The sequence below is a fragment of the Peromyscus maniculatus genome, chromosome 13 (assembly GCF_049852395.1).
Source record: "Peromyscus maniculatus bairdii isolate BWxNUB_F1_BW_parent chromosome 13, HU_Pman_BW_mat_3.1, whole genome shotgun sequence".
Lineage (NCBI taxonomy): Eukaryota > Metazoa > Chordata > Mammalia > Rodentia > Cricetidae > Peromyscus > Peromyscus maniculatus.
In genome coordinates this window covers 29,022,550-29,036,228 of record NC_134864.1, presented here as the reverse complement: position 1 = coordinate 29,036,228, position 13,679 = coordinate 29,022,550, and the positions used below count along the sequence as shown (strand labels likewise).

Sequence of the window (13,679 nt, the reverse complement as noted above, 5' to 3'; positions counted from 1 at the left end):
AATAGCCTACTAAACATTAAAATTTCATTTTTTTCCCCACCACTGAAATATCTTTTCCTCCATGTCGACAAGGCCCTCTCCATGATGGAGGCTTCACCACCCTAGGTGATGGCGTTATCTGTAACGCCCTTTCCTACTGAATGAAGACACACAAATAGGATTCCTTCTGCTTTCAGGGTGATCTGGGACCTCCGACGTGCTCTGTACCTGGCCTTGCTGAATGTTGCGTTTCTGCTGCGCATGGTTCTCTGGGTAACCTCTAAGTTCCACTTAAATAGATGTGGCCAGTAACATGAGATTGGCCAGGACAGCAGCTGCTGCCTGCTCACATTTGTTAGACCTGACAGTGGCCAGTGGAAACTTGGAGCCAAATGGCCTTTGGAAAAGGCTGTGAGGGAACCAGACCCCTAGTGCACATGCCTCTCAGAGGCACAGCTGAGGACTTAGCTGCTACCCACGAGGCACTCTGACTGTACCAAGCACCCTCGCAAACACTCCCCTTAACCCACTCCATGTTTCTCTCTCATCTGTACTCGGTGTCGGGACCATGAAGCTGCAGCCAGGCACCAGAGAGGCCAGTGATGTGATCACCAGCCGCTTTGGCTCTCACCTCATGATGAGTTCTCTGCTCTAGGAGTAAGAGGATGCTTATGAAAAGTGTTCACCTTGCATCCATGTTGTGACATAAATTAGAATTCCAGCTGATGTTTCTTAGAAAAGGCACCATGTCCACGAAGAGACACAAACCCACAAGGAACCTGTTCCCAGAGGTTGGTTTACCTGGCAGTGAATCGGGCTTAAGTTCCAGGGATCCTCTCTGGCAGAACCTTCAGATTATTAGCCTTATAGTCCTTTCTGCAATGTGACCCTCAAGTTCTAGAAGCTTCTTGCTCGACAAGCCTGAATTTGACCCTGTTGTCACCATAGCCAGCTGTGACTATGTGCACGCTGAGTCTCAACATGTCTGCTCACCCAGGGGCAACTCTTGGTCTCGGAATATGGAAGGCACCTTCCCCACTGAGCCAGCTCGCCAGCCCACTCAGATATAGAACGGTTTCTTAGCTCCTCTCTGGTTCTTTTGTTTTTATTTGTATTTCTCATTGAACATGAAAGGGAGGCCTCTCTCTGGGCTTTCTGGCTTTTCCCTCCTGGAAGAACTGATGTAAAGAATGAGCCTCGGTAAACAGTGCCCTCCTTCAAGTAAAAGGAAGTCACCTCCGCCAAACACGGAAGGGACGAGGGTAGGACGCTACCGCAGAAGGAGGTCACTCTCCCAGTCCTTCCTGAGACAAATGGAAATAAATATTTCAAAGCCACAGTTGTAAGATTTGTGGTCAATGTACTGTAATTCATCTCTGTTAGTGAGGAGAACTGAAAAATAGACAATATATCTATTTTTGTTTTTGTTTTTTCGAGACAGGGTTTCTCTGTGTAGCTTTGCACCTTTCCTGGAACTTGCTTTGGAGACCAGGCTGGCCTTGAACTCACAGATATCCGCCTGGCTCTGCCTCCCGAGTGCTGGGATTAAAGGCGTGCGCCACCACCGCCCGGCCCAATATTTCTACTTTTAAATGTAACTTGAATTTTAAGAGTTGTCTCATGCTTTGTATGGGGAGCTTTTGTCTGTCTGTCTGTTTGTTTGTTAATTATTCCTTTTCCAGGCCAACAAAGTACACCTAAGGAGTTTAATCTCCAAAGCTGAGCCCTGCCTCTGAGAAACCCCATGGCTGGTTTAAAAACACCATCAGGAACATGGCCAGGTTATGTTCTAGCTGCTGCATTTTAAAAAACGCTTAAGAAATGAATACTCTTCTCCTAGACATTACTTTGCATTCTTCTGAAAGTCATCTTTAGTGTTTAAAAACAAAACAAAAAAAGAGCTAAGCAAAGTGGTACACTCCTGCAGTCTAGAAGTCTGAGTCAGTAGGATCGTGAGTTCAAGGCTGGCCATAATCTCAAACAAACAAAAGCAGATAATAAAAAAAAAATCTTAAATTAAAAGCAAAATAGAGAGCAAGGAAAATATTCAGCAAACCTTTCTATCTGATTAAGGACTCTAGTCAACATTCATATATTTAGATTTCTGAGAGAAGGATTTTTTTATTTATCAAATAGTATTTATGGGAACTAAGCATCTGTTCATCTTCATGGATTTCTGCAGAAATGTTTGGACTTTCTTATTTGGTAAGTGATATTTGTGTGGGGGGGAATCTAATTCAGGGGATCACACACACAAGACAGGTGCTCTACCAATGAAGTTCATCTCTAGACCAGTAATTAGACTTTTCTTGTTGTTTATTTGTAGTTTTGTTGGTATATCTTTTGGTCTGGTTTTTGGACAGGGTCTCATTATGTAGTTCAGGCTGGTCTTGAACCTGCAATCCTCTTTTTGAGACTCTTGGAGCTCACTATATATACCAGGCTGGCTCAAACTCATTAAGATCCTCCTGCCTCTTCCTCCTGAGTGCTGGGATTAAAGGTGTGTGTGCGATATCACATCCAGCTATAACTTTTAATTAAACTTATCTATCTATCTATCTATCTATCTATCTATCTATCTATCTATCTATCGTGTGTGTGTGTGTGTGTGTGTGTGTGTGTGTGTGTGTGTGTGTGTGTAAGAGAGAGAGAATATATGAATGAATATATGTATGGGCATGTTGTAAGAATTGGGTCTCTACTTCCATCACTGGGTCCTGGGTCTTGAATGTAGGTCATCAGGCTTGGTGGCTAGTGCCTTTACATGCTGAGCCATTTTGAAGGCTCAGTGGTTGTTTGTTTGTTGATTTTTAAAGAAAAAACATTCCTTCAAAGGTTGAATGGTGCAACTTTATAGTCATAAGGAAGTGTGGGGGCAATAGCAATTAATTTTTAATTTCCTTTTATATTTCAAAATTTGTCAGTTAAATTTTTAAAAAATTCATTTTTGTTGAAATATTAGAACTATTTTGTGGCATTTCTCATCTTTGTTTACTATAAATTATTTGCCATAGTAATTCATAGTTATTTTTGTCATTTTGTTATTGTTGCTTTTGTTTTTGATTTTGAGACAGAAGGGGTAGAGACAAAGCACTCTGAGTTTTAGATTTTTTTTTGTGTGTGTAAAAGTACATATTCATGTGTGCATGTGCACATGTGCAAATGTGCACAAGTGTGTGTGTGCGTGTGAAGGCTAGGTCAACATCAGGTGTCTTCTTCAGTCATTGTCCACCATACTTTTGAGACAAGGTCTTTCACTGAACCCGGAGTTTCATGATTTGTCTAAACGAGGTGATCAGCAAGCTCCAGGGTTCCTCCTGTCTCCCCCTCTTTGGCACCCAGCTTCCTACATGGTACAGGAACCCCAACCCAGATCCTCATGTTAGAACAGCCAGCACTTCCCAACAGAGCCATCTCTCCCTCCCTTATGATTATAAAGCTATTAAAATGTACAATCTGTATATAAGACCATGTATTCTTCCCATTCTTAAAACTGTCTCGACACCTTCGCTCTTTTGAAAACACGTACAAATTTACAGTGTCTTTGCTGACTCTTGCATATTGCTAGTTCAGGGTGTTTTCTCTAGATGTAAACTCAGCTTGCTAATCAATTCTCTCAGCTTGCTCAAAGAAAACATACCATGTGAGACGAGGTTCCGGCCAGCCTGCTACGGAGCAATGTAATTTCACATTTTCGTTCTCCCAAACGGTGTGAGAACGAGGTTTAATGATAAATTCGGGAGCGTGGAGTAGATGGTCTTCGTTTAGCTTTCCATGATATGCTTGGGTCTCTTCTAACTGAAAAAGCAAGCAGGTAAACAAGCAGATGTTTCCAAAATACCACCAAGTCAAAGTCACTTCTAGTGCTAAAATAACCAGTAGAAGCCAAAAGTGTGCTTTCCCTTTGTTTTGTTTGAGGTAGATTTTTATGTAGCCCAGGCTGGCCCCCAACTCACTTTATAGTCAAGGATGACTTCAAACTTCTGATCTTCCTGACTCCACGTCTCTGGCATCGCCATCATGTCCCACTTTACGGGGTAGTGGGGATTGAACCTGTGGCTCTATGCATTATGCAAGCAGTATAAACTTACTGCATTCTCAGACCTAATTTTTACATTCTGATCCTTATGTTTACAGTCAGGTAAACCATTTCCTTCCTGATTGTAAAAATTAGTTTGGTTTTTAAAACCCAAAGATTGAGCAACACCCCTACAATGTCTTGCTAAAGTGGCTTCAGAAACTTATTTCATATCTTTCAAATCTGGATTTCCATGAAGTTTAAAATTCCAAAGTTTGGCCTGTGCATTTTGACGTCTTTTCTCCTTGTTTCCATTAGCTTTGTTTCTCTCTAACCCACATATAGTTCAGCCCTTGAAACAACCCCGTCCGGATCTCCGCACACACGTGCTCACCCACAGCTTCTTAAACACGTCCCCGTTTTTCTAAGTAGCACGGCATTAGCTCTCCTTACTGTTTTCCTCAGCGACAGCTCCTCTGCTTTCTCTCGAATTGCCACGCTCCTCGACTTCTTTTCCCATGTTTCTTCTCGTTGAAGGGAGGCTGTGGCCTGTTTGGAGACTTTGGACTGCTTGGAGGCTGTGGCCTGCTGGGAGGCTGCGATGGCTTCCTCGCTCGCCAGAAGAGTCCTCTGGGCTATGTACGCAGCAGCTTCTTTGATTCTCTCCTCCTCGGTGTCTCTGACCCCACTGATGTGCACTTGGCTGAAACAACAGGGCAGAAGGCGGGAACAGCGTGGGGATGACAAGCCTGCTGAGTTTCACTGAGCTCAGGCCCAGGCCATGCCCCTAGGAAATCTGCCATCAGAAAACCCTGGCATGGGGCTGGAGAGGTGGCTCAGCAGGGCACCTGCAGAGGACCCGGGTTCAGTTCCCAGCTTCCACATGGCGGCTCACAGCCGTCTGGAGCTCCAGTCCCTAGAGATCTGATGACCTCCTCTGACCTCCATGAGCAATGCATGAAGGCGCTACACTTGCATACATGCAAGAAAAATATTCATACCCATAAAACAAAAAAATGATCTTTTAAAATATCCTGACAAATCAGGGTCTAACCCTTTATTATAGAAGAGAGTGCCTCCTTTTAACACTAAGAATGACAAGAGCGATGATTCCTATTATGGTTCTAGTGCCTTTCACATATGATATCTCATTCCATCCAAATAAAACCCCACAAGGTAGACACTATCTCCCCTGTTTTAGATATATGGTTAACAAGCTTAAAGAAGTTAAGTAAACAGCCCAAGGGGTTTCACTGGCCAACTTAGTGTGTTTAAATATGATTTCATTTACAATAAAAGATGAAGTTATGATTTTTTTCCAGAAAAGACAACAATGTACAACGAAATAGAGATCAAATGTCTGTGACCTGATATGTGACTGTGTGAACTCTGCTGTAGCGCACAGCCAGAAATGCCCAGACGTGTCCCATGTCCTAATGTCACATAAGACTCTGGTGCAGAGTGGGTTTCTTCAGTCCCCCAACATTTTATAGTCTGGGTTTTTAACATACATCATTTTTAAAATTATTATCAGCATATACTAACTTTGCAAAGCACCAGGCTTTCTTACTGTTATTCTATACATTGATCATACATAATACATTTGGTCATATTTGTACCTCCAGTGGCCATTCCTACCTCCTCCTCCCTTTGCCCTTCCACATCTTCACCTACCCGGTTCACTTTACACTTTAGAGTTTTGAATCTTCCTTTTTACTGGACAAATATTGACTATGAGTAGTATTTAATCACTCACATCTAAAGCTCTACTTCCCATGTCAATTGACCATATACAGCATTATGCCCTAATCATTCTCTTTTGTCACGCATCCTATGTATGACAAAAATGTCTGAAAATGAAATACTTTGATTTCAATGAGCCCATCCTTCTCAGTGTGGCTTTCAACCATCCTAGGTCCTTTTAAAACTGACATATAGAGAGTCCTCAACAAATGGTAGCTACTCTTGACGCCTCACTTATAATAATTACACACTGGGAGAGAAAGTACACTCACCGTCCAGAGTAAATAGGCACCATGTAGTTTCCTGGCAGGTTTTCTGTCTCCTCTCCAGGCAGAAGGCTCCGCTTGGCTCTCTTTATTTGGGGGCTCAACTTGGATGAATAATCTTCTAATAGCAGACTGGAATCTGTACGTCTGAAAGGAGACCCCTAACATTAGACAGAACACAGAGTGCATTTAAGATATCCCAAGGGTTGACGAAGTAGAAGGTGAGGGGGCACCACTTAGGGAAAATTTCCTAGAACCTTAGGTCTCTAATATTATTGTCTTTTCTGTTCAGAAACCAACTGGAGTTAGAAAGACTGCAGATATGTAAATGTTCTCCAGACAGACACTAAGAAAAAAATAGTGATTTCATGGCTTTTTCCCTCTAAAACTTGAAGGGAAATGAGGAAGATGTTGATATTTTCAAATAGCCTTTGTAGTTAAGATAGTGTTTGAAATTTAGTCAATCTATATAAATGTGTCTCTTTCTTTCTTTTTGAAGTATTGGGAATCAAACCCAAGGCTTGTAGGTAAGCATATAAATGGCTTTGATACATTTTGTATTCAAGTCCTCTTAGACTAAATTGGGAACTGGGCAATTCTCCACACAGGGATCCAGGGCTACTCTGATGCAGAACCCTAGGTTCTCACTGTGAGACCTTTCCATACATACTTCCAACAATCGAGGAAACCCTCAACTCATCGAACAAGTTTTCATTACATGGACATTTGGAGTTGAGTGATACAGTATGATAAAGAACACTGGGGCCAGTTCTATTTGACTATGCACATTGAGGCCAATGTGTGCAAGGAGGTAGTTTATGTTGGAATGAATGAAAAACCCCACTGGGGAGTTGGAAAACAGTAGGAACCATAAAATAAATAAATAAATAAAATAACAAAACAAAAAATAGCCTTAACCTATGTAGTTGTGGAGTTAAATAAAATACAGTTTTCACACAATTTCATGAACTCAAGTACATAGACTCCCAGGAACCAATGTGTAGATTGAAGACTGCAAATTCCCTGGTCTGGTCTCTATGGTGATGAAGGATGTCAACAATAGGAGACTGTGTGGGAACTCTCTGTACTTAATTTTTCCCTGTAGACTTGAACTACTCAAAAATAAAAATAATATTATTAAAGCTCCTAGTCTAGAGAATTCTTAAAAAGATGAAGCCTGTGAGTTATATCTCTTGGGAAATATCAAGCTACGCAGTTAAAATTATTCAAGGCTTGATCATTGCCTAATGTTTAAAAAACACTTGGAGACACTTAATGGCTGTGCATTAAGAACACTTACTGCTCTTGCAGAAAACTGGGGTTTGGTTTCCAACACCCAGATGGTGGCTCACCACCACCTGTAACCCTAGTTCAGGAAATCCAATGCCCTCGGCCCTCTGAGGGTATCTCATGAATGTGGTGCACATAGATTTACACAGACACACACACACAAACACACACAGAGAGAATAATCTTTTGTAACATTTAGAAAAGCAAAGAGAAATTACCTATATCAAAAGCAAAGCCATGGGCCAAACATACACACAGTATAAAATGGGTAACGCAAGAAAGTAAGTAGTACTGTACAAAACAAAGATTTCCAGGGTGCACAGAGGCCCAGAGTCTGAGTAGACACTAAGCACACACACATGAATGAGTGTGTGTGTATCTTGTCTATTAAAACTGTGCCGCACGTGCAGGCTTAGCTGCTATCATTGATCCTCTGGTGTGGTCACATGGAAGCGGCGCACTCTGCTACCCAGGACGACAGCTAGCTCGTTTCTATGGGACAGTGTTGAAGCTAAAGGTTAGAACCTTGAAGTTGAGCTTGTGGATTGCTTACCAACTGGAAGCCAGAGTGAAATTTGTTCCTGGCTGACTGTTCCAGCAAAAGGACTGCATCTTATACCCCAGGTCACAGAGTACAGCCTGTGCTTATACGAGTCTAAGTTTAAAGTGGTATTTACCTCCACCTTTTTACTCCATTACTATACAAAATGAACCATGAGATCAAGGGTATTGCTGCCTTTCTTATTTTTGAGAACAGTGAAATTTTCTTTTTACTCTTCTATTTTTACTCTATTTTTTATTTTTGTTTCTACAATCAAAGTTTTGCAAACTCATTTTTCAATGTCTGATTGCAACAGAAGTTATGATACTCCATTATTTTGTCTACTCCTTTTTTCCTGTAAGACAAATATTTTAAATAATGAACTTATTACATAGGACATATCCCAAATGAGATTATCTCATTCTCACAGCTGTAAATCACAGCAGCTGAGTTTTAATAGTTAAATTAGATGCTAAAGATTTGTGGCACTAGCACTGGCTCCCATTTAATATTTTATCTTGAACAAATACTTTATAAAAAGTACTATGCTGCTATATATTATATAGGAAATATAAAATTGCTGCATTTTTATGCTTTCTAAAGCTTATTCAGGGGCTGGAGAGATGGCTCAGTGGTTAAGAGCACTGATTGCTCTTCCAGAGGTCCTGAGTTCAATTCCCAGCAACCACATGGTGGCTCACAACTGTCTGTAATGAGATCTGGTGCCCTCTTCTGGCCTGCAGTCACATATGCTGTATACATAAAAAAAAAAAAAAAAAAAAAAAAAAAAAGCTTATTCAAGTTATTGTTTCTTTTTTTCAATCTGAGACAAGGTCTCATTATGTAACCCTGCCTGTCCTGGAACTCACTATGTAGGGGTCTTGAACTCACAGAGATCCTCCTGCCTCTGCCTCCCAAATACTGTAATAAAGGCATGTGCCACTACAACTAGCTAAGTTATTGTTCCTTACAGAGTGTGTGAAGTAGATGTCAAATTACCATCTGTATTGATGATTTAGTAATGTCAAGTTATTTACTGACTGATTGACTGAGATAGGGTCCTGCTGTATAGCTCAGGTTGTCCCAGGATCATGGCGGCCCTCCTATTTCTTCCTCTCAAATGCTGCTACTACAGGTGTGTGCAACTGTGTGCAGCTTCCAAAATATTTACTGAAGCCAGAAAACAAAATTAAATTAGGAATACAATGTTTTGAAGGACCATGTAATAATCAGTTTGAATAGAATAGCAGTCTATTTTGTTGTGATCCATGAAACCAACGTTTAATGTTTTATACTATCAAATCTTAGAAGAGTTCAGTAAAATATGTAGACTTTACATTCCTTTGGCTCTAGAAACCTAAATATGAGTTTATTAATTTCTTGTGATTTTAGTTGTATCTAACTTTTGGTAGTAATCCTTCTCTAATCTCTCAGTTTCTGAGTAGATAGGAAAGATGACATACATAGCTGTGTAAGTATTTTAGTTATTAAAATTGTGTTGGCTGTTCCTTATGTACTAACTTAGATTATGAAATTCCCTGTGTCCTTGAATTTTAACTGATCAAGTAAGTCATATTAAACGTGAGGCCATGCATCTGTCTGTGGCTATGTCTAGGTTCATCTTTTTGTACTGGATTATGTCATATGCTCTACCAATAGGCCTACATTTAGTAGATTTTAAACAAATATCCTGATATATATATAATCACATCTATGGCCAGTGGTACCATGGAGAAGGGATAGAGTCAAAGGCCAGAAATCACTCTCTGGAAATATTCTAGGAATCCAGATAAAGGCTGACCTATGCATCTAATTAAAATACTGAACAGCTGAAAGTGTAGCCTTCACACCAGGTGTGCTGACACACACACCTGTAATCCTAGCAGTTGTAGCCTTCACACTAGGTGTGCTGGTTTACACATCTGTAATCCTAGCAGTTGTAGCCTTCACACCAGGTGTGCTGGCTCACACACCTGTGATCCTAGCAGTTCTAGCCTTCACTCCAGTGCTGGCTCACACACCTGTGATCCTAGCAGTTGTAGCCTTCACACCAGTGTGCTGGCTCACACACCTGTGATCCTAGCAGTTGTAGCCTTCACACCAGTGTGCTGGCTCACACACCTGTGATCCTAGCAGTTGTAGCCTTCACACCAGTGTGCTGGCTCACACATCTGTGATCCTAGCAGTTGTAGCCTTCACACCAGTGTGCTGGCTCACACACCTGTGATCCTAGCAGTTCTAGCCTTCACACCAGTGTGCTGGCTCACACATCTGTAATCCTAGCAGTTCTAGCCTTCACACCAGTGTGCTGGCTCACACACCTGTAATCCTAGCAGTTCTAGCCTTCACACCAGATATGTTGACACACATCTGTAATCCCGCAGATGGGAAGCAGAGGCAGGAGGATTACCGCAGGTTTGAGGTCAGCTTGGTCTACATAGTATATAGCTCTAGGATGCAAAGGCTACAGATTGAGACTCTCTCTCAACAAACAAATAAAAAGTATACTCTCACACTTGGACCATGACAGAATAATACTGAACAGGAGAAGCAAGATGAAAAGTACGTATAGAATTCTAGAGCTATACAGTATCTCAATGACACTTCTTTAATAGGTTCTTCTCATATGTGTAGAAACAAAAGCTTAGAGCCGGTCTTACATGTTTGTACAGCAAGCTGGTGTTTGAACTGGGATTTGTCCCTAAGCCTTCTTGAATTTCAGGTCAGTATTATTTCTACTATGCCACTGGTCTCCAACTTCTGTGACAGTACACTTAATCAAAAAATATTAACTTACACATACTTGTTTACTAATAAGTTCTATGTATACACAACTATACTGTCTCAGTTGATAGATTATTATGGAAAATTTAAAGACAAAATTCAATTTAAAAGAGAAAAAGAAGAGGTACTAGTCTCCCTATACCTTTCCAACTGTGGACTCCCCACTGTGGAGACCATAATACCATGCCACATTGCCTAGAACGACTCTGATGGTCATGTTCTGTTACTGAACTGCAGCTTGGCATTATAAAAAATCATTGCAGGCCAGATAGAAATACAATAATTATTAAACAAATTAAAATGTAGTGACTTAAAATTATGTTTGTAATAGTCTCATGACTTGTGGAAATTGGTCTGGTTTCCTGAAATGGATAGGTACGGGAATGTTTAATGAGCATGTTACTTTCTGAAAACACCCTGACCGTCAAGCATCACAGACAAATGGTGCAATGTGGGCCTGTTTTTACTACCTTTGCCTCAAACTCGGAGTCATCCATCCTCACGTGCTCCAGGCTACCCTGCATTGCAGGCTTCTCTGTTGTCTTTCCTACTGAAGAGTGTTCTTAGTTACTTTTGGATCCCCAGCACTACAACCACACTTGACAGCCAATAAATGCTTATTGACTGATGTGGAATCAAGATTCCTACTCCTGTAACCATATCCTGACTGCGAGTACTAACAACTGAAGAACTATTACAAATGAGCAATGCAGGCACCTGGGGGCGGCTCGGTTGATAAAGTACTTGCCATGCCAGGATGAGGACCTGCATTTACTCCCCAAAACCCATGTTAAAAGGCTAATTGCAATGGCGTGTATTTCTAATTCCAGTTCTGGGGAGGTAGAGACAAAGGATCCCTAAGGCTCACTGGCCAGTCAGCCTAACTACTCGGCAAATTCCAGGCCAATGAGACTCTGTCTCAAAAAACAAGGTGGAGAGCAACACTGGAGGCTGACCTCTGGTCTCAACTCACACACACACATGTGTGTACTTGTGCCCTCCCTTACACACACACACACACACACACACACACACACACCACACACACCACACCATACACCACACCACACACCACACACACACACCACATGCACAGACACACACCACACACACAGATACATAACACACACACATACACACACACACACACACCACACACACACCACATGCACAGACACACACCACACACACAGATACATAACACACACACACCACATGCACAGAAACACACCACACACACAGATACATAACACACACACACACACCACACACACCACACCACACACACATACCACACACACACACCCCACATGCACAGACACACACCACACACACAGATACATAACACACACACACACACATATGTGTACTTGTGCCCTCCCTTACACACACACACATACACACACACACCACACACACACACCACATGCACAGACACACACCACACACACAGATACATAACACACACACACACATATGTGTACTTGTGCCCTCCCTTACACACACACACATACACACACACACCACACACACACACCACATGCACAGACACACACCACACACACAGATACATACCACACACACATACACACACACCACACACACATACACACACATATGTGTACTTGTGCCCTCCCTTACACACACACACACATACACACACACACCACATGCACAGACACACACCACACACACAGATACATAACACACACACATACACACACACCACACACACATACACACACACACCACACACCACACACACACACACCACACACCACACACACACACACCACATGCACAGACACACACCACACACACAGATACATAACACACACACACACCACATGCACAGACACACACCACACACACAGATACATAACACACACACACCACACACACCACACCACACACCACACACACACACACCACATGCACAGACACACACCACACACACAGATACATAACACACACACACACCACATGCACAGACACACACCACACACACAGATACATAACACACACACACATATGTGTACTTGTGCCCTCCCTTACACACACACACACACACACACACCACACACACCACACCACACACACACACACCACATGCACAGACACACACCACACACACAGATACATAACACACACACATATGTGTACTTGTGCCCTCCCTTACACACACACACACCACACACACCACACCACACACACACACACCACATGCACACACACCACACACACAGATACATACACACACACACACACACACACACACACACACACACACACACACACACACACCAATGCAGAAGCAGGATTCCCAGTACCGAGGTTAGTTTTCCATCCATTCCTCTAGTCAAAAGGCAATGATAAAACAACATATCATCAAGACTCAGCTCTGAAGTCAGACAAAGGAGTACATTAAACAGATAAGTGGTTCTTCATTCGAAAAATTAATTTTTAGAACTTCATATGGTTATTTATTGTGTTATGTGGAGGTTAGAATGCTCTTGTGGGAAGACTGAAGCAGAAAGATCACAGGTTTAATGCCTGCTTAGGTAACTTAGTGACCCTGTCTCAAAATAAAAGGTAAAATAAAAGAAGGCTAGGGGATATATACATTGGAGGTAGAAGGTTTGCCTAGAATGAAACAACCCTATTCAATACTGTAATAGCTAAATATATATTGTAAGTAGATTAAAATAAGCACCAGAGAAAGAGTGACATGATAAAGCCTCAAGAAGAAACAATGAAGTAGGAAACAGAACAGAAATAGATAACATTGGTGAAGACTCCCCCAAAGAAAACTCTGAAAAAAAATTTAGTAGCTTAATCATGAAAAGAAAGTATATTATTAAAATCAAGAATGAAAGTGGAAACATTATAACCAGCCCCACAAAACGAAGGAGACTCATAGGTAAGTAATGTGAATGCTTCTGTGTCAACTCACTAGACTACTAAGATGTAATGGAACAATTCCTACAAGACCAAAATGACCAAAACTATCTCAAGAAAAAATGTAAAACTCTGAATGACCAAAGCCAAGCAACTGAAA

The 13,679-nt window shown here is 41.6% G+C and overlaps 1 protein-coding gene across 3 annotated transcripts in view; it reads right to left on the bottom strand.

Moving 5' to 3' along the window:
* The window catches only part of Myom1 (myomesin 1), a 127,417-nt gene that overhangs the window by 101,949 nt on the left and 11,789 nt on the right, over positions 1 to 13,679 (bottom strand). For all 3 annotated transcript variants that reach the window (XM_076549895.1, XM_006972255.4, XM_076549896.1), the window contains exons 3-5: positions 6,013 to 6,153; positions 4,451 to 4,700; positions 3,620 to 3,777 (exon numbers count right to left, since the gene is read on the bottom strand). In XM_076549895.1, coding sequence (XP_076406010.1) covers positions 3,620 to 3,777; positions 4,451 to 4,700; positions 6,013 to 6,153 — 549 coding nt within the window. The remainder of the gene's footprint in view (positions 1 to 3,619; positions 3,778 to 4,450; positions 4,701 to 6,012; positions 6,154 to 13,679) is intronic.